The sequence below is a fragment of the Amblyomma mixtum genome, chromosome 2 (assembly GCF_055824585.1).
Source record: "Amblyomma mixtum isolate Tamu chromosome 2, ASM5582458v1, whole genome shotgun sequence".
Classification (NCBI taxonomy): domain Eukaryota; kingdom Metazoa; phylum Arthropoda; class Arachnida; order Ixodida; family Ixodidae; genus Amblyomma; species Amblyomma mixtum.
Genome location: NC_143013.1, coordinates 72,189,314 through 72,215,671, shown reverse-complemented (window position 1 = coordinate 72,215,671; position 26,358 = coordinate 72,189,314). Strand labels below are relative to the sequence as shown.

The following is a 26,358-nucleotide window of genomic DNA, read 5'->3' as shown; positions in this document are numbered from 1 at the left end:
TGTGTATATCCAATAAATACGTAAAAAATGTTCTTATGCAACTGCAAGGTTAAACGATTCAAAATATGGTGTGCAATATTTCAGTCACGCTTTGAAAAGACCATTTTACCTGATGTTGTGCTTAATACGTGTGTAAAGAATATATTTTGTTAGCTTGTGCTAACCTGAAAAGAAAACTCAACCATACATTTTTTATCGAGGCGTCTCTAATAGCCTGATTCACTTTGGGACGTTAAACTCCATAAACTATAAACCACTCTTTATCGCAGCTCTAAAAGATAAAAAAAGAAGCGCTTCATACTTTTTTTCTTTTTCACGAACAGTTGTTAGCATTGTCACAGGCTGGGGTCGCTACACAACGCTGAATAGATGAACGCGTAACGCACGCTCTACCGACCGTACCGTAACGGCCTTCATAAAAACGCTTGTTTTTTTTTTTGTATATAAATTTTAGAATGACTACTTGAGCCGCTATATAGTAGCGAAACTATAAATTAGTTTGAGGACAATCTACCTAAAACTTTACATTTCGCGGTCACACCTTCTCTTCTCTTTCGCTAGAACAGCGTAGCGCGAACAAACGAAAATTACTTGAGAAAAAAAAAAAAGTGACCGTACAGCTGAAACCCACGATTCAAAACAACATCGCACTTTCCCGGTGCGGTCGGTCGGGGCATCTCCTCTGAGGGAATGCCGGCCCTCTCACTGTTTTTTTTCTTCCCGTTTCTTTTCCCTGTGTCGCCTCGGATTGCGCCTCCAATCTGACACACACGGTGGGGCCCCCATCCTCGTCCTTCGAGCACCCGTGGGAGCATCCTTACAGTTGCTTCGCTCTTCCGTTTCATCCGCATTTGTTTTACTCGGCTTCTCCTGCAGCTCGGGGGTTATATGCGCGCTCTGCACAATGCGTTCGGGAAAGCAGCAACATCACGAATGGTCTTCTTATTAATGCCTCGGCGAGCGTTTTCGGGGGTTCGTGATAGCGCTGAGGTTTGGGGTGGAGGTGGCTGACCAAGTAAAAACACACGGCCCGCGCGCAAACAGCATGCGGAAGACAGCGATATGGCGAGAGAAAAATGGGAATTGAATGGAAAGCAGCCGCGTGCGGGTCTTATACACACCTTGTGCGGGGAGAAGCGTAATCGTAAATAAGATTGGAGAAATCACGGCTCTCATTTTCTCTGCTACTGCCGCGCTCGGGAAGGATTTAGTTTTTGTTTTCCACTTTCCTTAGGAGCTTTTTTGTTTCGTTCATCATCCCTTTCCTTATCCGCGCAGAGCTTGGGAGGGGGATTTACAGGTTAGGAAAGCGGGGGGCAACATGGCGCGCGTTGCGAGGGTGTTAGTGATAGGGCTTCTCTTGGCACGTATGCTTTGCTGCCCATCTGTTGTTGATGTTGTTGCCCTTTTCTGAAATGGCGCCTGCTCGCGGTGGGGGATTAACCAAAGTTTGGTGAGGAGTTCTTAAGGAAATCATTATAGAGATTTAATTGAAAAGGAAGGCTGAAGGCATATGCGAGCGAGATTAAAATTGAAAAAGAAAGTAACTGAAGATACTGTACAGAATCACAACGTGCAAAGCCCGATTTTGCTTAGGCATTTTTTTCTTCTGCATCTTGACAGTTTCACTTCCGTAGTATCAGCCCCTCAAACCAATCTCACTCGTTCACTCACTCACTTTCACCCACTTACTGCACACTTACTCACCTACTCACTACTCGCTTACTGTCACTCACTATTCGCTCACTATTCACTCACTGCTCGTTCACTACTCACTCACTGCTCACTCGCTCTCACTCACTGCTAATTCACTTCTCACTCACTCACTCACTCACTCACTCTCTCACTCTCTCACTCACTCTCTCACTCACTCACTCACTCACTCTCACTCAATCACTCTCACTCACACACTCACTCACTCTCTCACTCACTCACTCTCACTCACTCACTCACTCACTCTCACTCACTCACTCACTATTCACTTGCTCACTTACTCGCTCACTATTCACTTGCTCACTTACTCGCTCACTACTCACTCACTCACTATTCACTCACTAGTCACTCACTAGCTTTCACTCAATACTTACTCACTATTCACTCACTGACTACTCACTACCCACGCACTCACTCACTACTCACGCACTATTCACTCACTACTCATACTTACTCACTCGCTCACTACTCACTCTCACTCATCACTACTCACTCGCTCTCACTAGCTCACTGTTCACTCACTACCCGCTCACTACTCACTCACTCACTCCTACAATCACTCGGCAATCAAGGAGGCGAAAGAAAAAGTGGCTCAAGTAGCAAAGCCACACGCAACATCCGAATGCAAAGCCATTAACACGGGGGGCTCAGCAGAGAGAGAGCAGGCTGACGCCGCGCCACACGCACAATGAAAGGAGGCCAGCGATCGAGCGGTGCGGTGTCCCCTCGCGAGTGGGCGCTTTGACCGGCACTCGCCTGCCCATCTGGCGGATCTATTTGTCAAGTCCACGGCGGCTGCCGCGCTGTCGTCTCCAGAAGGCTCCCGGGTCGAGGGGGACCCGACGTTTATGCGCACCACCAGGGGACGCCATCGTTGTTGCACACGCGTTCTCCCGTCTACCATGCGCGTGCGTCACTCTTCGACGCTTCCAAATGCTTGTGAACACTCCTGCGCTGGTTCCGTACTCGTCATGGGCGATTTCTTCTTTTTGAGCTTTTCCACCTTCTGTCGTGGCCAGTGTCCAAGAATCTTGAACTCCGCTAGTGGGCGTGAATCGATTTGTGCGAGCGCTCGGCGCCAAGAATGTCTTGCAGAACTGTGCGCTGGCAATTCACAAAGAATATGTGAGATGGTGTCATCGCGGCCACAGATGTCATATGCAGGGTTATAAGCCATGCCGATCACAGTATAGAGATGGTTTGGGAATGCACCACCAAGCCACAGGCGACACAGCAAAGTTACATCACGTCGTGGTAGGCCGGATGGAAGCCGTAGCTTCAGGTCAGGATCCAGGGATAATAGACGCAGGTTCGCAAACTGGCCGGAATTCCCGGAACGCCTAAAATTCTCCGAAAAAAGGCAAAAGTCCCCGAATTGAAAATCACTCGACAATTGTGGTTTATAGCTCCTAGAAATCAAAGCGCAGGAGAGGACAAGGGAGGACAGGGTTCGAAAGAACAGGCGGTTACTTCACCTGCTGGAACTGAATAGTGTTTTCCTTCAGCACAGCCAGAAGGGCAAACACTCTTATCCAACCAACATCCTTAACCAAACTGAACGATTCTCAGTGTTAAACCCTTCACACGGTCCACTTGGCTAAATTTCACAAATTCCCGCTTCTTGGGCTGTGATACAAAGACCCGGGCGTATTGTCAGGTGCAGGGCATTCTTCAAATATGACATCGGCGCTGTTGACATGCTTGAGTAAGGTGCAATTACAGGTCAGGCCGCAGCTTCGACTAATGCGTGCTGGCCCGGGCATTGTATTACGGAACTTCTCTCCTGATCCCCATCAATCGCCTGTATCTCCATCTCATATGCATATGATGTTCCGCCCACACACGCGGCCAGAGTGGCAAGCCAGGGCTATGTGCTCAGCCACTGACCTGCTTGACCTGTCGTTCATTACGCCTCCCCTTTCTCGTGTTTTACCGCTGCTGCAGCTCTATTGATCTACAGAGTAGTGTCTTGTTCTGGGTGGACACCTTGAGCGATGTGCGCGGCAAACACCCGGCCGCCCACTGAATGGAACGTCTTCACAACGTGACCCGGCACGTCGTCTGAGCTGGCAGTCGCGGTCACTGTACTCGGTCATTGTAGGCCTACGACTACTGGTTCAAACTTTGAGGCCTGGTGTCGTAGATTCGCGTACAAGTTTGTTTCTTCGTATTGTAATACCCTGGGTACATTTTCGCTGCTGCCACTGTGATGTGTGCCAATGGTGCACCCCATATACGGCCGCGTGGCTCGCTTCTGTTTCGACGCCCTTTGGTGTTATAGCTTAACAGGAGCGCCACGGGTAGAAATGAGCCAATTGACATTCCTTTCGATAAGAACTGTCACCTTCTCGCCTGCCCCCAGAGCAGGCGCTGACTGAAGCTGACGCGCCAATGAAGCTTACCCAAAGCCGGGGTGGTAGATACACCCCATTTGCTCCCCATAGTACGTAGCTAGATTTCATATCTTTAATCTCTCGTTGTATATTTATGGTCGCACTATGAAACATTCTAAAATTTGATGCGCTAAAAAGTTCGGAAGCCATTCTGAGCGGGGCATCGTCCGCATTGAACAAGCTCGCTGAACAGCAACGGATCGGTATGCTTGGTTTGGTTTGGTTTATGGGGTTTAACGTCCCAAAGCGACTCAGGCTATGAGAGACGCCGTAGTGAAGGGCTCCGGAAATTAAGACCACCTGGGGTTCTTTAACGTGCACTGACATCGCACTGTACACGGGCCTCTAGAATTTCTCCTCCATAGAAATTCGACCGCCGCGGCCGGGATGGAACCCGCGTCTTTCGGGTCAGCAGCCGAGCACCATAACCACTGAGCCACCGAGGCCGCTATGCTTGTATAGAGAAAACTTACTGCTTTCTCGGCAAAAAGTATGCTAATGAACACAACTGATTAGAAAAGCAGCGTTTTCGAATAGAGTTCAACCTCGTTATAACGAAGTTGAAGGGGCCCGACGATTACTTCGTTATAGCCGTAACTTCGTTATAGCCCTGTTGACCGAGCCTCCAAGGGGAACCGTCACGCCTTCGCTATATCCATTATTTCGATATAAACCTAAACCAGTTAGTTATCACGAGGTTCGACTGTAGCGTTGTTAGATGCGGTAGTCCCCTTTCTGCTTCGTGAGCACGAGGACAAACGACTCCGCCTGGCACGGCACACAGAGCGCTCCTCACTAAATAACAGCGATTCAGACGATTATTTATTGCTCTGTGAACGGCTTTGCACCGACAGTTGAGAACACAGCGGGCAGTTTCGAAGTCATATCGTTAAGTGCAAGGCGGCAGGCCGAGCACTGCGCTGTACGCGAAGGAAGACCAACTCGAGACAGAGACTGCAGTGAGGTCGACGGTTAACTTGGCACGAGTAAGTTGGCGCAAACTCAGTTCATCTTCACAAAAGGCAGAGAGTAGCGCCCGCTTTGTTCCAACTGCGGGGGCTAGGGGGCGAAGAAACGGCAGCGACACATAGATCAAGCATCTTAAAATCAAATTACCTGAGAAAACCCGCTCTCCACTTTCGTCCCTTCGCGTTCTCGGCGAGTGCGCAAAGAGGGAGGGAGGGATGGAGGTAAAGAAGATATAAAAGTCGGAAAAGTGAAGTTTCCGCCGATGTTGGATTTAGAGCAGCGCACCGCGCGCACTTGCGCTTTACGAAAAAAGAACCCCCGTGTAAAGGGAAAGGCAGAAGAAGGGATGGCTCGTTCGGGGCTTCGGAGGAGAACAGCCCGGGCTCTCCGGTTCTCTCTCGATTCTATACCTCTCCTCTATTTCCTCCTCTCCTGTCGTCCGTGTTTCATCCGAGAGACCGTGCGCCCCGCAGCGGCGGAAGCTGATTCTCGAAACACACGAGCCTATACACACTACCATACTCGCGGACCCACACTGCCCTCGTCTAACAAGTGAAAAAACACGCCGCGCACCACGTCTGGGCGCAACGCCCTACAATGAAACCAAAGCCAAAGCCACGCTCGCTCGAAATAAAAAAAAAAAAAGTGTCTTTACGCTCTATACGCTGCGGGAGGAACGAACCGAGGACCCGGACTGCTAAGGAAGCGGCTGGGTGTACACCGCGGCGGCTCCGTATAGCAGCCCCCCTACCCCGCGAGATGCGGAGTGCGAAGCCTGCGGCGGTCCCCTATTACTCTTCATTCGCTCCAATCGAAACTTAATGGCTGCTTTGTTTCGATTACAGTTGGCGCTCCTCGAGACTGTCCTTACGCCGCCGCTCTTTACTGTTTTTGCCCCCCAACCCCCGACCGGCCGTCCATTATAGGCGGTGCCTTAGCGTTGGCGTTTCAATGAGGAGAAGGAGAAGCTTGAAAGTGAGCTAAGGGGTGAGCAGACAGCGGGGAAGGAGGAAGTATGGCACCGGCGTGATTATTTCATTCGCAGATGTCTTCCTCGGCCCTTTGGTGTCCTGTGCTAACTCCAACCGCTCACCTTCTTGGCTAAGTTTCGTCATTGCAGGTTGATTTTACTTTCTTTTTCACTCATCAATGAGTTTAACATTTATCAGTTTGCGAGAAGCACAATAGGAGAGTGATGTCAAATTCTGGGTGCATACACGGACCCTAAAGCATGTTGGCCTATTTTGGCTTATTTGTAAAATACAGGGCACTGCCTAAATTATTGTTCGAAAGTGATATTCGCGGACTCCGGTTGTTACAATTTTTTTATGCAGTGACCTGAATTCTAAAAATTTCCAGGCATGTGCGAGCCTATAGGCCTGCTATAGGCCTGCGCACGACAGAATTTCTAAAGTTCGTTTCTATGACGTCCATGCCACGTGCGGACTGGTTAATCGCGTTAGTTAAATTCCTCGAGAGCAGTGTCGTCTGCACTGGAAACACCTTTAGATGGGTTATTCTAAATCGCATATTCCGGCCAGTCATTACGGGATTCCCTCGTCTGCGGATAAGCAACGTACAATTTTTACTCCTCGCATAACTTGTTTGTTCGTCAGCGCGAATTAGTAATAAGAAACATCAGTGTGAGCACTTTCATTCAGTATGACATGTCGGAGAGTTTATTATTTACCCGTATCTTGAGACGTATTTGCAAACGTCGAGACGATGAGTTGTCGGGCTTTTTTACAAGATGGCTTCAGACACAGCAGCCTAATAAGAGGTCCCTATGAGATGAGCGCGGAGGTCAAATGAAATTCTCACCATTGTCATAGAATTGTTCCTTTTTTCATGCTTCACATTCTTTCCAATCTGCAATATCATGTTAATGAAATATGACAAAGGGCACACAGTAGCAGGAGCGCGTTTAGGACGGCATAATTGCGGGGCAGTTGATTATACACATATACATGGCAAGTTATACCTCGACAGGCAGGGCGCAAGGAAGAAAGGTGCGCTTTTCTTCCTTTGCGTCCGACCCGTTAGCACCATCCTTCCTGACGTCACATCCGTCGCGATACCTTGCCTTGAACAGGAGTACGTCGGCTGTGAAATCTTGCCTGTTAACGCCTAATGCTCTAAACACATAGCACGGACTCTATTCCACGTAGTCACGAGTTGTGCCGGGCTTGAGAAGGAGTGGGGCTGGGGGTGGAGGGGAGGCGCTCTCCGCGAACTGGACAAAAATAAAGCGGCCAGTTTCTCGACGAAATAAATCTGTTTTCCGCGTTGAACAATATGGTTTTCGCCGCCCAAGTGTGCAGCAACCTGTCCGAAAGCAATTTGGGAGACCCAGTTTCTGGGCGCTCTTTTGTCTTCGGTTTCGAGGGGACAGTCGCCGGCGCGGCCCCTGTCCCGTGTCTGCAGATTAAAAGCGCCCGTAATGTTGTGCTCACGGCGCTCTTGTTTCCGTTGTCCCCAAGCCTTCGGGTCTCTTCTTCTCTTTGTGGGCCGACGTCGCGTAGCCTGTACCACCTCTGTTTCCCCCTCGCCCATCTCTCTTTCTCTTCCCCTCATTCACTTTCGAAGCGCCTTCCCTTGTTAGCGCCGCGTGATGTCGAACTGCGGGCTGCGATCTGTTACTATTAAAAGGACACTTCGGGAAACCGTGTTGGTCGACTTCACGGCGGCCGGCGCGGGGGTGCGGGACCCAGTGTAACGAAGAATGATGATGGAAAAATGGCGTCAGAAGGAAGAGAAAGAGAGAGAGAAATGAAAGGAGGCCGAGGTATAGGCTTCAGCGTACCAGTGCGCTCTCGAGACTATGTTGGACCATCTGGAATGAGATAAGTGAATGAGATAAAACGATGGAAGCGAACTGCAGTCTTTCAGCAGATGCCAGTAGAGACACCTTGGAGTGAGCTTGGCAGAAAGCAAGCCTGAGCAGTGGCGGAGATGATAGTGACTCATGTTAAGAGGTGTCACATGGTCACGTGACCCTGGAAGATATTTGAGTCAGTCACACCACCTATTTGGGTTTTGCGACATGATATTTAGTCTCATTGAAATTCGCCAGGCGAAGACAGGTCATGTGATGCATGACGTAGAGAGTTTAAAGCATGGACTGATACAAAACCGCTTGCATTGCTTCAAGTACTGTCCCGAACTGCAGGTTGAGGTACCTTAGAAAACTAGGTTCGCTTATATGGGTGATCTAAGTCAGTGTTCAGTTAAGCTATTTTGGTTTCTGTGCGCGAAAAAGACACATTTATAATCAATAAATTTAGCTGTATGTACTGTCTTAGGGTTAACTAGTGCTCTAGAGACTTCCAGGCTGTCGAAGAGTTTTTCCATGCAGTTGGACTGAACTAACATGAACAGAATATCGTAGACAACTTGAAAGTAATTAAATAGTAAGTGCACTGTTTTCTTTTGCTCCTTGCATTCATTGAAAAGCAGTAAAAATGCAGCTTTCGCACAGCGAACAAATTCAGGTTATACTGGATAGAATAGTTTACATGTTTACTTTGATCTGTCCTGCTGCGAGTGAACTTCATCTGAACATCATTAAACGCTTGAGAACACTGCGTGCGTCAAACCGCGTTCGCCAGCTTCCATCGCGCTTTTTGGCGTTCAAAATGAAAAACACGTGCGAACGCATCGACTCCCGATTAGTCACTCCCTTAGAATAAGGACCGGGAGGCCGAGACTGGAGCCGTCAACCGTGAACTTGAAGGTGAACTGATAAAAAAAAATAAGTCAAAGCCATTTACTTTCATACGAAAAACTTTTATGGACCGAGCCGACCACACTCATTCAGGTTAGTCCCACCGGAAACTATGATCCCGGCAACATCGAATGACGACAAAAAAAAAAAAATTCAGAAAAGACGGACGAAAAAAATGAAAGCAAAGCCGCAACAAATGCATTGTAAATGTTGATGCAGCAAACACAACAACTATGGAGCATGTACGCGAGTCCACAAGGAATAAAATACCTGCAGCACCAAAGTGAACGGTGCAAAAAAGGCGGACTCTGCTTTCCCCGTCAAATAAACTACAGACGAGGACTTGTAGGAATACAGCAATAATAAAGAAAAATACAGACTACAATGAGAGGTAGCTCTCATCAGCCTATGACGCTTGCTATAGTAAGTGTAAACAAAACCTGGAAGTCAAAAGAACCCGAAGTCAAAAACATCTCAAATAATGAAAAAAAAAAGGAAAGGCATTGCCAGAAACCGAGAAGGACCGAAGTGCACCTATATCGTTCGACGACGACGACTGGTGCTCATTTGGGTCGGCGCTCGTCGGCGTCTCCCCCGTCGCAAGCTCGCTCCCTAATGCTCGCATTGTCGCGCGGCGTTAGGCAGAAAGTCTCTTTACGTCGTTGCGTGCTCGCCTCTTTAACCAATCACTGTCCCTTTCGGCAGCGGCGCGCCAGGCGTCCTCTCTGCGACGACGCGACAGCGACCCCGCGCCTAGCTGCGTATTTTTGTGCTGTTTCTTCGCAGCGATTTCCCAAACGTCGTCGCGCGAACCTCAGCGGACGCGTTTTCCGAAGAGCTCGGGCAGGATGGCGAGGGAGACATTAGGGAAGAAAATAGGGAGTGGAGATGGGCGAGAAAGAAAGCAGGGTAGCTAGTGACCGAAATGAAGAAGGAAAAAGGAAATGCAGAAGGTTTGCGCCGTGGAAACGAACAGATTGGAGGAGAGCTGATGAGGTTAGAACCAACTCCATAGTTAGACAAGCTAAACGGCAGCACACTGTGGTGGTACAGCGGAATGAACGAAGGAAGAGCACGGGCACGCCGGAGCGTGACTCGGCGAAAGAGGTAAGCGAAAGAAAGAGATGGACGATAGAAGCAGAAAAAGTTTGAGAACGCTTGCGGAGTCGCTAATGCGCCCGCGAACAGTCAGTCCTACTTCGCGAAAGGGACCAGCGAACAGCAAGAGTGGAATCGGCACTGATTTTTCTGCACGGAAACAAAGAACTCCTCCGAACTGGCTGAGCTCGGTGAGAGGGGAAGAAAACTAGGAGCTAAAAGGGTTGAGGAAGCGGGAAACAGAAAAGAAAGGCGGATTAGAACAACGTTTACACAGACTAGGAGAATAGGGGGGCGGGTGTAAGGCCGCATTAGAACACAGTGTCTACCTGAGTGTATACGGTTTGTTCCAAGGGATAAAAGAAACGTAGGGCGGGGGGCAAAAGAGAGACGCCGTAGAGAATGCGGTAATTAGCGCCAGAGCAGGCGCTCTTTAACGCTGTGGGATCTAATCAGGAGTAATGAAGCACCACCTCTGGAGCGAAACCCTAAGCGGCCTACTATGGGGTTGAGATAAAAGAAGCGCCCGGGGAGGAGTCGGGCAATGATGAAAGAAAACGACGGCGCCAAAAGGGTACATAAGCGCCTGCGCGAGCGCTGCTTACCTATTCCTTCTTTTTCCTTTTCAACGTGTTGTTGCTGTTCTACACGGAACACGAGTGGGAATCACCTATACCAAAACGACGAGGCGGTGCGAAGATCCAAACCTCTCTCTACCTCCCCCCCCCCCCCTCTTTCTTTCTTCTGTTCCGCAATTCCTGAGCGTCAATTATGCAAACAGCGTCGTCTCCGCACTCTTCTCAATGCTGCGGAGTGCCACGATCGCACATCGTGGAGATTTATGGCCGCGACGAATAATTTAACCGCTGTGAGCCAGGTAGACCAACATTTGCAGGATTAAAGGAAAGGGTGGGGATTGAGAGTGAGGGGGAAGAAAACGTGAGCCGTGTAGCAGCGGAGGAGTATATTTGCCTCCATGCTTGCGCCAATGCTTTCTACTGATCAGCTGAAAGCTGAGAGAAAATGGTTTGGAGCTAAACTCCAGTCTGTGACCACGGGTGTCATGGCGTCCCTTCAGTATTGATACCAAAGGCTAGGCATAGGCCTTCGCAGTTGTAATCAATAACCGAATTTCACATTATCCAGGTGAGAAATGTCTTAGTCGTTTGAAAGACAAGATCATCAAAAGCAAGCTGACAAACGTCCATCTTAATGCTTGCTTGAGTGTTTTGCCGACGAAAGCAGGTGTCGGATGACGTGTGCTTATGTCACATATTCGTTTATTAAAGTTAGGGCGTATAACAAGTCCAGCAACCTCGCATGTGTTGTTTTGCTGCTTCGAGCGCCACAAGTGGTATGTCTGGCTGCACTAAGAAGGTTAAATCGACAAACGCGCCAGCCTGCATCAACAGCGCATTTGGGCAATGTTCACGTAAAGGAAGCCTAAAAGAATGAACAGAAAACAACACGCACAAGAATGAATACATACGGAAAAAAAAAAAAGAAAGGAAACGAGTGCCGCTGAGGAAAATCTCCGACTGAAAGACAGCGCAGGCAGGGGGTGAATGTGCATCATACGGTATGTGCCGATGCACCCTCGACAGCGCATGCGCGGCGTCGTCTCAAATCCTAAATAATTTGACGCACGCTGACGCAAAGTGCAGGGGCCAGCCATGGCTTTGAGGTAACTCTTCCTAATGCGGCGAACAGAGGGAGGGAAACAAAAAGACAGAATTAAAGGAGCAGGCCAGGGTATATAGGGGGGTAAACGGAGAGCGAGGAGAGGCGTACCTTCAGGGATGACAGGAGAGGAGGCGAAAGGAAAGACAGGAAAAAAAGAGGGAAGTTGTGGGACGGGGCAGGGGCTGCGATGCGGCGGCCGCGGCTTCCCGATCGCTTCTGTCGAGACGAGGAGAGGCGGCTGATGGCTGCGCGGATCGAGAGAAAGCGGCTTAGAAGAAGACACCGAACCCTGCGGCGCCCCCATATTAGGGCGCACGCAGAGGGAGCTCGGCGCGGAAAAGGCGCAGAGGCGTGTGGGGACGGCGACGGCATTAATAAAAATTATCATTAGCACCGCAGCGACCGTCGGCAAGCGAAGGGAGCTTTTTGAGATGGGCAAACACGGGACCCGAACCTTCATCTCCCTGCGCCCCTTCTTGCCTCACGCTAGGCGGAAGGAGCAAAAGGAAAAAAAAAAAAAAGAGCGTGAACACCTCTGGAAACAGGAGAGAAACGATACGTGGTGCACCGGGGGTCGGAGGTGTCGGCGAACCCTGGCAAACATACGCGCACACGTACAGCCTCACGTATACCCCAAGTGCACGTGGTCGTATATAATGTACTACACCCACGTACAGCGGCTTCTAGTCCCTGCCTGCCTTGTAAGTGCAGGCGCTGTGCGTACGCTCGTACCGGAGAGGATTATTATCTGGTCCCGAGGAAAAGTGTGGAAAGAGGGCGGGGGGGGGGGGGGGGGGGGGAGAGCTTCTGCGGCGCTCTGGCTGCGATGCAATGCATCACCTCTCGGCTCTCTGCGAGAAGAGCAAACGTGTCGATAAGGAAGGGGGAAAAAATGGGAAAGGTGAGAAATACACGCGCTCACGAACGGGTTTTTTCTTTTCTGCACTGCCCCGGGCTGTTGGGTCACAGCGTCGCCTGGCGAGGGCCAGATAACGGAGTAGTGTCGTACGTGTTCGCAAGCGTGTGGCTCTTTAAGGAGCCCGCGGCGATGCTGTGGCGTTAAGCTGAATACACTGAGGGCAGCGAGCGGCGACACAAAAAGCTGTTCGGGATTACACGAGCTTTTCGTGTAATGAATGAGTGCCGTATAAGCATGAGTCGAAGTTGTGGCGATGGAGTCGTTGGACCGGAAATATTCGCTACGAGAAACATTAGCGAAACGACTGTTAGTTTCTACATGATATGTTATAATTTAAGTATGTTAGACTATAGTCGTATGCCGGTATACCTGCGGGACACAGTCGAGGACACCTTGTGTCATTCCGAGTCCCAGGATGGTACCTGAGGATGCAGTCACAGGTGGGATACGTGGGGTGTATTAAGGCGAAAGACTTTAATGCCTCATCGTTGTCGACAGAAGGTTGTCAGCAGAGTTGTCACGCTTTTTAAGGCGGAAGCCTTTAATGCCTCATCGTTGTAAGCAGAAGTTGTCGACAGAAAATGTCACGCTTTTCAGTTGGTCGAAACGGTCGTGACGACACAGTGCGCGAATTTCAAACGGGGCCAATTGTACTTCGGCTACTAACCATGCAACCAATTAAACGGATCGTATAGTGATGCTCCAAGTAAGTGGGACAGAGCTTAGTTAATTGCTTACTTAACCAATTAGTCCAATTAACTTTCTAGTTAGACCAGATAAATAAATAAAACTGAGTAAGAAATTGGCCGAGCTTGGGAATCGAACCCCGGTCTCCGCAGTGCGAGTCGAGCACGCTACCACTCCGCCATGCCAACTTTTTTTTTTCTTTCATGGTATTTATTTACATGGTTTTGTATACAAAGCATATATATACATGTGTGTGTGTATATACACACACAAAAACAACTATTTACAGAGCACCTAGGTAGGCGCTACGTGGCAGAAACATAATAGTAACATATAACTAAAAGGCCGGTAAAGATATACAGCGCATCAGGAGAGGAAACCAATCCGGTACAAAGTCCGATTTTTTGTAAATGTCCGTTACCTGCAGCAACATTCGGCTAAAGTGAATTCTGGGCGAAACAACAGGTTCAACGTTGCGGTCTTGCATGCGCGTTTTCCAAAGACTATGAAGTCCAATCAGAAGAATCATATCATAAGGATTCGAGTCAGGTTGGGAAACAACAAGGTAGCGCACACTGTAGGAATTTAGGAGGAAATCTTTCTGTAGCGTCCTTTGCAACACATCCCAAAACAAAATCGCGTCTTTGCAGTCTATAAAACAATGTTCAATTGTTTCAGGCACATTGCACAAGCGACAGTTTACAGAAGACACAAAAATGTTTTTCCTATCGAGCCACGTCTTGACAGGTAGAGTTTCAGTGTGTAATTTATAGAAAAATGTTTTGGTGCAAGGAGAAATTGGCATTTTACGCACTCGCTTTAAAACATCATGACCCATGAGCCCAACGTAGACGGAACGATACAGTGGGGGCGGGAAGAGCATGGATATCAAATCCCTGTACAGATTTTTGCGCGAAACAGAGTATAAGTACTCATTTGAAAACCGAACTGTCAAAAAACGCACGGAGGCATAAACTTCCTGCATAAAGCCTAGTAAACGGGGTCTTTCAGTAAAATTGGAAGAAACTACTAAGTTCGGAAGTAAAGTCATGAAGTTAACCTGCAAGAATGCTCTAATAATCGGAAGGGAACAAGCGCGAAAAAAGAAGAAACGGGCAACCAACTGTCTCACATACAGGTGCTCTAGGCCCAGGCCTCCTGCACAAACAGGCCTGAAAAGGTTATCACGCCGCATGGGCTCAAATTTGGAGGACCAAATAAACGTCGCAAATATACGATGGAAACGCTGTATGTAATGTCTGGCGCAGTGAAGGACCTGGAGTACGTAATAAATTCTTGTTGCCAGAAAGGTGTTGCAAGCCTGGGCTCGACCAAAAATTGAGAGGCGATGCGGTACAAACGTCTGAGCGTAACGCTCAACAGCCGGAACTCGCTCTCTCCAGTAATGGGCACTGGATTTGTAGGCATGAAGTGGAACGCCAAGATATTTAGGAGGCACACAAGACCATTCTATGCCAGCGTACAGAGGTGGAGTTGTGCCCCATGAACCAAACCATAGGCCAGAACTTTTGGAGCGATTCATTTGAGCACCAGAAACGATGCCGAATTGATCGATCCATGGGTTCCCTATTTTGGGTAATGAAGTCAAATTGCTGGCATATGCTGACGACCTTGCATTTTTCTGCATTGACAAGCCCAGCATTGATAATGTGTTGTCCGCCATGCCAACTCGATGGTTTGAATGAACAAAGGTGCGTCTAGTGAATACGGTATCTTCGTTCACTCCCATCTTCCTCCCTTCCCGTTACGGCGAGGTTTAGGTGTCCACCGAGATATGCGAGACAGTTCCTTTCCTCAAAAACCAATTTACCGACGAGCAAGTCGTATTTGTCCGCGTTTCTGATTGGTCCAAATTGTCGTGACGTCACCACGCGCGAATTTTGACGGGTGTCCACCGAAATATGTGAGACAGTTACTGCGCAACTTCCTTTCCTCAAATACAATTTTCGTCTAGTGTCTACTGAGACATGTGAGACAGTGAATGCGTAATTTCCTTTCCTCAAATACAATTTTCATTTTCTTCACTACGGCCCCTCTTTTTTCTTTCACTCACACTTCCTCCCTTTCTGTACGGTGCGGCTCAGGTGTCCACCGAGATGACAGAGAATTACAGCGCCATTTCCTTTCCTCAAAAAGCGTTGCGTTCAAATGGCAAGGCATCGCGCCGAACGGATGGTGGCGTTCCGCGGACTCCCTGGCAGCGCTGCAACACGCTGTCGCGTTCCAGTCCTAAAGGCGAAGCTTAAGCGTCATTAATGAGCAGTTAATTAATGCACCAACAAAATGGGAAGTAAACAATCGCGTAGCAGAATGCAGCACTCAGGCTTTCGCCTTTCACCACTTTAGCCGCTAAAGTTCCTCGTAATTTTTCTAGTCAGACCAGAAAAAAATTGAATAATGGAATTGAGTGGGCGAGTTGGTTTTCCATCTTGACAGTGAAAGCGCTCAAAAGGACAAGGACGACAGAAAAGGAAAGACATACAAAGCGCTTACTTTCAACTGATTTTATTTCATGCGAAAAACAACTTTATACTCATAGTAATCACTTGCGCATGCTTACAAGAACATTACCAACGAGTGATAGCTGGCACGTTCTTTCAGATAACCGGCATGCCCGATGTAAGATAGGACATCTCTTTATCCGACAACAAAATTGACGGAGCGCTTACGCAATCATCGCCCGCTCGTGCTATCTCAAGAGCCTCCACAATCTCTCTCGTTATTTGACATCTACTTTTAAAAAGTACCTTACACCTGTGAAAAAAATCTTTGTGCACGATGGGATTCGGACCACCATCCTTTCGTTCCGCAGCCAAGCGTGCTAATGGCTACGCTACTTCCTGCCAACGCATATGTAGTTCCCCTTGTCTAGGACGCTGGAGAGTGTTTGCAGAAAGGCGTCGGATCAGACGGATGCCTCCCAAACGCCCTCCAGTGTCTCCAGCATTTAAGATTCACAAACAATTGTGTACTTAATTAACATCTTAAGCACACATCAGTGACACCAGCAGCAACACCACGCTAAAGGTTTTTGCCTCACCGCGCTTTAGGTCAACAAAGTGGCCCCCTGAATTTTTTTTTCGTGATACTTGGTATTCTTCGTATTGTTTCCTATTCCGGGGTGTAGTGGCAAGTTACATTCCTATTCTGGTATCGTATCCCCGGGTACACATCCCCTAAATATAGCTTCAGCGCACATTTGCATGAAGCAGTCCCAGTACATAGTCCAAGGACACAGCCGTAGAATGCGGTCTTTCCAGCAAAGCAATTTATGCGAAAGTCGGTACTGTTCTGCAGTGTTCGACAAGTTTGGTTTCTTTGTCACTAACTGGTACCTCTCTCTCCCTGTCCTGCTCCTCGCAGACCCGAGCCAGGTCCTCCACTTGGGCACGGACCCGCACTGGGGTCCGTACCAGCATTACTCCTCGTACCTGGCGGCGGCTGGCCCGTTCGCCGCCGCCCCTCCTCTGGGCCTCGAAGGGTCGGCGCCCACACCCGGAGGAGACGGGTCGCCCTCCTCCTGCCCCTCCAGCGGTGCCTCGCAGCTCACGCCAGGTGGGTGACGAAGCCACCTTTCCCTACTTCCCTGTTTTGTGTGTTTAAGGAGAATTCGATAATGTGGAGTAAATTTCATTGAAGTGAGCGAGCACTCATTAGCGCTCAGCTGTGTGCAGCCTCTGAGGAAACCTACACAGCGTTATCTGAATCTCCGAATTTGAAGGATAATTATTCCCGCTTAGGAATCAGGATGAATTTTTCATCACTGCAAAGATTTTAGGTAGCTGTACACGAAGGATGAATTTTTCTTATGACTGCGAATACTAGGCAACACTGTACTACAGGGGCGAACTTTTTACTTCCACTGCGAAGGTTTAAGAAAGTTAAATAGCTTTTCTTTGTAATGCTACGGCTGCGCTCGTGTGCATGTTAATAACTAATACTCCCTTCATCGAAATCTACTCCGTCCTGGATGTGACTATATGAATGCTGGCTCCAGGGGCTGCCAAAAAACAGACCGACCAGCAGCCACTGACGCTTCCGCCTTGCCTTGATGAGAACATCAACAAAGGTGTATTGTAACTCACTAAATGAAAAGCTAATCTACTTCATTACAGATAAGCAGTGCGATTACAGAAAGAAAATACCACCGATGGGTTGTGCCATTAGCCACCAGTGAACAACCAACACATGACTTTTGCGTGGTACGTTCATTAACACGAAACAGCGGTGGCTGTGTTTCGTGTTGAGTTTCATGTGTCAGTAAAAAGAATATCCTTGACTTTTCGCCCGCGTCCTCGTCGAAGAAATGACAATTGTAGCCCAACTGATAACATCTCCTAACTCAACACGGCACTTATTGGTTCCGGCATGCATGCTATGACTAGGATTGTACAGGTCTCGTTTGAAGGCGAAAATTCACAAAAGTATAGGCATAACGAAAGTCCTTACTCACACTCGTGCAGGGGAAAAAAGAAACCGGAAAGTTAACAAAAAAAAAAAGCATGCGCTCTGCAAGCGCAACTTCAGTACCTTTCTAAAAAACAAAAAAGCCACGAGGAGAGGAAGCTTCAGCGAACTTCCGCGTTAGCTGCTGCCCTGTTTCCGTTTCATTTCATTGGACCGATCTCATCACTTTCGTCTCTCTTGCCACTGAAGCGCCTGCCTGAATTTGAAGCGGCGTCTGGCCGCATACATTCTGCCTCCTCACTCCTGAAAACTGCGACTACAGGCCCAAAGGAAGGCGGCCATAGCCTCGTCCCCGGGAGCTCCTGGAGCGCTAACTCCTTTCCCCGCGGTATATATGCATATACCGCGCCTGGGGAAACCATTCTATCTACGCAGTGAGCTTCACTGCCCGTCCGGCTCTCCTCTCCGGCTCCGCCGCTAGGTCTCTCTCGTCTCCGAAGCGGTGCGCGGCAAGCCGGAGTTTCCCTATTGTTGCGAATGAAATTGGCTCTCATCGAATTTGTGTAACAATAAAAAGTCCTCCTCATTCTCCTCACCTCCGACTCGCAATCCTCCACACCGGAACCTGCCTTCGTCTTGGCCTTCTTTATTTTTATTCTTTTTCTATTTCTTTAACGACGCCTCATTCCTCTTTTTCCTGCCTCGCGATGTATGGGTCCAATTGGAACGGAGATCCGATTCTGCCTCATCAAGAGCGTCATAGCGCCGTGAATGCGTAGAAGAGTATACGGGGCCGGGTAAAGTGCGAAAGGAGAGGGAAGAAGCGACTGGAAAAGCTTATGTATAGGCCTCCTTATTTGGTTACGAGTTTGCTCTAGCCTCTAGGCGGTGTCAGGGTATCGGTCTGGGAAACGAACTCAGGTCTGGTGCATGAGTTAGCTTTTCGTTTTGAATTTTCTTTTCAGTACTTGGGAGTTTTATTACTGTACAACTCATCGCGTTGCTAGGCTTCAGGAGAAAAATAAAGAATGATGGAGCGCAGTGTCTGCTTATTCGAATCATTTTATATGATACGCATGTTTTATATTGACACGTGATAAAAGTAAGCCACACTAGCGAGTACAGCGGAGTTTTTAAAAAGGCGGTGACACGAAGATTCACTTAAGCACTGCATAGACCTTTCACGACTTTTGCTAATTTTAGTATGACTTATCTGTTCTGATGCATGACTTGTACTCGGCACTCAGTCGTTTCAGTGATCGAAAACGGGACAGGCAGTGGTATATTTGTGCCTGCCGTCAGGAAGGCCAATGTGTTCTGACGAGCGTACATGCTGTGCATTATGTAGGTGATGGAAACAGAGGAGGTTTTTCTCAGCTAATGAAGGCCGCTTAACAAATACATTGTCCATAGTACCATGAAACATCCTCTTGGATGAAGTAAGATTTCATTGGATGCCTACTTCTGCATGAACAACTTGAAATCATGACTCAGCCGTAATGTCGTACGAAACGTTTTATTTCGCAATCTTCAGGTCAGCGTTGCTCCAAAACATCCGTCACAGGCAATGAATGCAAAAGGAATTGCCTGACAATAAAGCAAAGCTGAATTCTCATCGGTCACAGCACGCCAATAGCTCTCAAAGTGAGGAAAAGTACATTGCAATGCTTAATTGTAAAAATATTCTGACTTTCGTTCGCTTCTTAACTGTGACCGCGCCCAAGCTCTCACGACGTTTATATATATATATTCAGGAATATTCTAAATTGTTCAACACCACAAAATGAATAAATAAAAAATTAAAAATCCCCTGTGCCCCTTGGTTTCTGTGGCTGTTGGCTTTTGTCATATATATATATATATATATATATATATATATATATATATATATATATATATATATATATATATATATATATATATATATATATATAATTCTTTAAAACGATAACGATACCGTTAAACTTCACATTTAGCAGAAAATCCGGCATCAGTGCCGCTGTGACTACAAAATCCTGATTGGTCAAGGCACTTTGGGTCCTGGGCATATTACCTCTGCACCACTGACGAACGTTCGTTCAGTCTCTGTCCGAAACGTCGACTCCCAATAAATGTTTTCTTAAATGAAGCGTTTCTCAATTTCGCATCTTACCTCTAGCAACCAAGTACGTTTATCTTATTGTGCTATATATATATGCCCGAAAGACGCGAGTTCGATCCCGGCCACGGCGGCTGAATTTCGATGGGGGCGAAATTCTGGAGCCCGTGTACTGTGCGATGTCAGTGCACGCTGGAAAACCCCAGATGGTCAAATATATATATATATATATATACACCCATACATGGTCTGTTCTGAAAGTAGTAGGACTGATTTTTTTAAACAAAATTTATTCAAGAGAATAGTACAAACGATTATAATTTTTCAACGTAGCACCCTCCCGCACCTACACGCTGCTGCCAATGAGTTTATAGTTTTCGTACGCCTCCAGGAACGCCTGGACCGGAATGCTGTTTAGCTCCCTCGTCACGGCCTGTTGAACCACCTCTACCGATCCGTGATGTTTCCCTTTGAGCGTCGATTTTATTCTCGGGAATAGAAAAAAGTCTGGCGGGGCCAAGTCGAGACTGTAGTGGGGCTGAGGCAGCGTTGCCGCCTTGTGCTGGGCAAAAAATCGGGGTCCTCATTCACATGATGAAGAAGATCCTACCGGTTGGCCGTTTCCTCATCTGACAACACTCCCGGCACCAACTTCGCGCACGCTTTCCTTATAGATAAGTTTTCTGTCACGATCTCAAAAATTTGGATTTGAGGAATGCTCAAGTCATCAGCAATCATTCTGATACTCATTCTACGATCACTGTTAAGTAAATGTTTCACTCGCTACACATTTTCGTTGGTCTTGCTGGTCGAAGGGCGTCTGGAGTGGTCGTCTTCCTCCACTCTTTCCTTACCTTCTCAGAACAGCTTGTGCCACTCAAAAAACACCTGATCTACCCATGGAAGCGTCAACGTAGGCCTCCTTAATCATGTTGTGAGTCTCTTTGCCCGTTTTACCAAGATTTACTCAAAATTTTATCGCGTATCGCTGATCCAGTAAACGCTCGATGATTCTGCGTGACGAGACGTTTAGACAGGGGTTCACAGTACAAGCGACCTCCACTCATCAACGGCCGAGAGCCGACTGCCGATTTTCCCCAGCATTCCCAATATCCCCCTTCAACGATCCTGCACGCGCATACCACCTCTCGTCCGCCCGTTCGCCCTGGAAAAAACCAGTCCTACTACTTTCAGAACAGACCATGTGTGTGTGTGTGTGTGTATATATATATATATATATATATATATATATATATATATATATATATATATATATATATATATATATATAAACCTTTCTGTTTCCTGCTTGAAATCAGCGCACTGCTGGGCAAAGTGAAAATAGCAAAGGCGAAATGCGCCATAAACTTGGGCGAAGCTGTGAGATAATTAATGCGGAGCAAATAAATAGAGAACGGCAAGTAATTTTCCTCCCGCTTGTGCTCGCAGAAAAATCAGCGCAAAAGAACGGCAAAAAAAAATCAAAAGCACCGAAAAGAAACATGCAAACTAAGCACTGAGCTCCACCGGAGTGGCACAGAAAGGGCAGAAACCCCTTTTTTATGCCCCCCTCCCCGTCTTTCCCGAAGCCCGAGCTGCCGCGGTGTAGATTTAGCTAATGAACGAGAACGGCGCTTGCGGAAACAGAGATCGTTTGCCCACTTTCCCTTCCTATCTTTATTTTATTCTTTGATTGCCTAGCCTTCGTCCGTGGGCGAACCAAAGCGCAGCACGAGGGCACGGTGGGCACCCTGCCCTTGCCTTCCGTTCTGGTACTTTCTCGCACGTGATACGTGCATAGGCTCTCTGCGCGTGTGACGCTACAGTGATACTTTCGTCGCCCTTTCTGCTCCACTGCCACTGACGTAGGAAATTTATTTCCCCTTCTTTCTTGCAGAGAGAGAGAGAGAGAAGGTCCTCTCTCCATCACTGCACTCCTTCTTTCAACTCTAAGCTGCCTTCACTATAGACTTTCTACCTTTATATCTTTTTTTCTAACTGCAACCCCTTCGCTCGGCTAGCTTTGCTTTCCACTAACCTTTTATTCCCTTTTTTTCTCTCCTTTCCTGAAACTCTCGCTCCCTAATGAAAGGTGGTCGCTGCGGTGAGCACCCGGAATTCTCAAAAGAGTGAAACAAACCCGACTCGTTTCAAGTGCGGAAAAGAAAGAAAGAACAGAAAAGGAAGTGCAAAGGAATAAGGGAAGAAAAAACTGAAAAAACGGGAGAGCCGAGCACCGTCGTCGAGTTGAAGAATGAACCGGTGGCAGTGATGGTGACCGAGTGAGGTTACACGCTTGAGAGTTCTCGTCGCTGTGTTTAATCTTTCCGCCATCGCACCTCCTGCCCCTCCCGGTGAAATTAAGAACCACACCGCTGAACTTTTCTGTGCCCCCCGCGATCCCTCTTCCCTCCTTTACCCCTTTTTTGTCTCCCTAATTTTGAGCCTACGTATATACGTCTATATACTTCCTGCGAGCTCCTCTTACCCTATTTTCTAATCTTTTTCTTTTATTTATTACCCAGTCGTTTATAAGAGCTCCAGCTTCTCGTTTTTCCTTTCAGGAAACGTGAAGGAGCCTTCCAGCAAACGCTATGCAGTACGAAAGGAAGGTCGAAACTTCGCGCCTTTTTTTTCCTTTTCTTTCCTTTTCACGTTTTTCATTCAGCACGCACTTTGTCGAAAGCTTTTGTGACTGCCTAAGTTTCTGTCCTACGCGCGTTTATCTGCACAACTGTCTCCCCCTACTTTGTTCATTTAACGGCGTCGCACCGCACTTACCCCGCCTCCGCGCAGCCGCAGTCAAACGAATCGCTCGGAAACCTCTAATTCCTGGCGACACCGAGCTTTGCGAAGCTTAAGAGAGCCCCATGGGCTCCGAAGCTGAAGTGTGCGCTAAAAATGTACAAAAGAAAAAGAAATGGAAGGACATAAAGAAAACGAAAGGTCATAAAGTACGCAGCCAATGACTTGGCAAGAAGCATTAGGGAAAAGTGAAGCTAGATAAAAAAGACGGCAATCAGAAACATTTAGGGAGAACCGAACTTGCGCGTATTGATCCTAAACATGGTGCGTACGAAGCAACAAGCGTAGCCGGAAAAAGAAAAAAAGAAGAACAAAAGTACAACTAAGCAGCATGCGTACATCGCAGCAGTATGAAGAAAGCAAGAATCAAACGCGTCAAGACGCAAAACATTTCTCCCCTTCTCGGCTGGGTTCGTTCTCCTTTTATTGTCGGGCTCCTTGCGAGGCGACTGTGCGGAGTTCTGGGCGACCGCCTTGGCTGGCCACATCGCTATCGCCACCGTCATTAAACCCGATGGTGTCGCCCCCACTCGAGGGTACGTGCGAACGATATCCACTTATTTTAAATTAGAAAACTCGCACCACCGCCCTTACCGCTAGACGAGGCTCGGGGTGTCGAAAGAGAGGTTTGGAAAGCGACTGGGGGAGGAAAAGGAAAGAAGCCAGTCGCCGCAAATAATAAGCACGAGTGGGGACGAGGAGGGACAGTTGGGGAAAAGCGAGCGCGACGTAGGGAAAGCGAGAAGGCAAATCGGGATGAGGAGGTACTTCAGGGATGTTTCCCGTAAAACGTCGTTATGGCGTCCTCTTTTCCCGTTGATTTTTTTTTCAGCGGCTCCTATAACGCCTTGTCCTCTTCTTTCCCGGTTTCCCTCAACAGCAGCAATGAACGAGCGTTTCTTCCCTTTAGTTCCCTAGCCTCTCCTTCTTCTTTAATTACCCTGTGCCGACCTCCATATTCGCCGCCCTCAACTCCTGTTTCTTCTTTATTTCCGCCTTTTCGCAAATCACTTTATTCCCTGTTCGAATAATTGCGCCCCGAAAAGTTAACGCGTCGCCTCGCCTCGTCCCCTTCCAAAACTGCGACGAGGTGCGAAAGATAAGAGCGAGGGAGATAGGAGAGGAGAAGAAGGCTGCGCACATGACAACGAACGCGCAAGTTTCAGCGAGAAAGAGAGAGAAAGCGAAAAAGAGGAAAAATTGCAAACGCCAAACTCGAGGACTCAGATCCTCAGCGGCCCTGGTGATTCGCAATACAGGGGGTGCCGTGGTCCGCGCAAAACCCGAAAAAAGGGTTAACGCGAGTTTCCGCTCTTCCTTCTTTTCGTTCTTGGGACGCGCGAAAGTCGAGAGAAGTGCTTATTATTCCGATATGTTTCCTCTCTCTCTCTCCACCTTCAATTTCGGACACTCTTTCTCCCAGAATCGCTTTCCCTTTCCCCTCCTTGAAGCGCTTTCTTCTTTTCTTCTCCAAAACCTTCGCTTCAAAACTGCCTCCTCCTCCTCCTGCATCTGCGTCCATTTCTTCTTACTCGCAGTCATCCCAGCTCTTGTTTATGCGGCGCAAGCGGCGAATCATATTTGTTTCTCGCGTTGGATGGCGCAAAATGCGACTGCAGCGCCATCCCTATACGGGGACGCCTCTCGTTCTTCTTCTTCGTCTTCTTTGCCGTGCCATAAACACACACGCGTGCGGGCGGGATGCGGCTAATCTGATTAAAACCGAGCGAGGTTTCCGTTGCTCGAGCCGCGCGGTGAATTGGGAAAGAGAAGGCGACGCGAAAAAGATGTGTCGAAAGTTTTGGGGGTCGTTTTCGTGCGCCGCGAAAACTCGACAGCTTTTTGTTCTTTGCTGCGGGCGGTGTTGCGACGTCTCACCTCGGTTAGCTTCTTGTTTTGGTTTGTCGCGTGTTTTGGCTCGTTAGATTCCCTGAAAAGCCGTTGCAGTCGCTGCTTGTGTTGCTGACACCGTGTGTCTGAAGTAACGAATCACGAGGAGCCGCTAGAGAGCCGCTTAGTTATACCCGATGCGATGAATCGCGTCGGGTATAACTAAATGGGCGTTAGAGGCACGCAGAAAATATTTTATTTGTAGCACATTTTTCCACGCAAGCTAATGACTTTAGTGGCTATTGTCTCTCGACAAGGGCGCGGCGCCAGTCAGTATGTAGCGAAGTACAAAAGAGTGGTAGGAGTTAACCCGACAGGACATGCTCAGGCATGTGTTCATTCTTCACCTCTTCTTTCTGGCATTTTCATGTGCACGCAACCGCGTTTCTCGCTCTTTATCTTCACACCCTCTCTCCACTCGGCTGCAGCTGGCGCGACGCCCTCCTCCCATTGGCTACAGCTGACGCGACACTCCTGCGAACTAACCCGAGCTTACCCGAGTTACTCCGAGGCTTCACACAATACCCTTGGTTGGATTAGACCCCGTTAAGTATTGTGTTTTCGCACTAGAAGCCGTTAATCGGTATAAAACTAGCCTGGAAACACTTCTATGAATGTTGTGAGACTTATTGATATTTTACTGACTTTGGCAGGCTGTGCCCGCACGTTGATTAACACAAATAAAAACCGAAAAGGCAAATTTTCTTTCGTCGGTATATTTCTTTACATGGCACAGGCAGAAAGCCTATGAATGACATAAACTGCAAGGATGAGTGGACGTATTAGACAAGTTATTTTTGGCAAGCGCAAATACAACTCCATATTGAGTCAGATAATGAAGAACGCACTCAGGGACACGGCTGTTGCCGTTTGCCACCATAGTCATGGCTAGCGAGTCAGGGAACGCCTACCTACATATGACTACTATAGCATGTCTTACATGTAGGATCTGGCAAGGCGCCCATGATTCCACTTGTCAAGAGTGCCAAGCGCTGCATTAACTTTTCCTTTGTTATTATTGCATAGACAAGTATGTTCTTCATTCTTAAGAACTGTTGAACACACGCACTGAGCCAACGTTTCTTTTTCATTAGTGTGAGATTGCAATCTTACGCCTTCCCTAATATCCGGTATGACACACTATAAGAAACCGGCGAGCCGACCGAGCTACTTAACTATGACACTGATGCTTCGCACCCTGCGATTCTTACTGCTTCCTGCGAAAACTCGTCGTGAAAAGCTTTGCTGGCCTATATCTTCACCGTTATACTGCAAGAGCGTGTTTGGACTCTGATGTTTCAAACTGATGTCTTGCACTGATATTTGGACAGTGTCCATACACAGCCCTCTAAAAATACGTGCGTTAAGCACACTCTTAACAAACACGAACGGCATGTATTGCCACGACGCTCTGTGATGCTTGTTTAAAACAGGGTTTTTTGTTCACAGCTGCCGGTGCACAGCCTTACCGTTTCCTAATCACCTTGGGTCCAACTATACTTACACATACATCCGATGGACGAGGCTAGATTGTTTGTGAACGACTGCGAACACCCTCAGGTGATTGCGCAGTGCACAGGACTGATAACACAAAAGAATGTGCGCGAGGCGTACCTTGGAAAGTTCTGAGCTACTGTTAAATCGAGCAGAGCTCACAGCTATTGTGATTCCAGTCCCGACGACTGCAATGTGGATGTTTTACTATCCCCTCCGCCGGGTTTTCTTTTTTTGAGCCTCACAGAATAAACGGAAGTTTTTGAAGAAGTAACCCAAGGAGGCTTGGGCAGACCCGAAGTTCGCCCAATAAATATTTCGGTTTCGTAATCTGCTTTCCCGCTTTACGTTTTTTTCTTCATTTTTTCTTGCCTTCTCTTTGGGAGAGAGAGAAAGATGAACGGAAAGGCAAGGAGGTTCACTAGGCGACGCCCAGTATGCTACCCTACACGTGGGA

At 48.0% G+C, this 26,358-nt stretch overlaps 2 protein-coding genes across 3 annotated transcripts in view; one reads left to right on the top strand and one right to left on the bottom strand.

The window, feature by feature from the left end:
- The window catches only part of LOC149359705 (uncharacterized), a 273,512-nt gene that overhangs the window by 354 nt on the left and 246,800 nt on the right, over window positions 1-26,358 (bottom strand). The gene's annotated exons all lie outside the window — the stretch shown is intronic.
- LOC149359706 (uncharacterized) overlaps window positions 1-26,358 on the top strand; it is a 140,052-nt gene that overhangs the window by 109,119 nt on the left and 4,575 nt on the right. For both annotated transcript variants that reach the window (XM_089571840.1, XM_089571839.1), the window contains exon 4: window positions 16,571-16,762. In XM_089571840.1, the coding sequence (XP_089427966.1) occupies window positions 16,571-16,762 (192 nt within the window). The remainder of the gene's footprint in view (window positions 1-16,570; window positions 16,763-26,358) is intronic.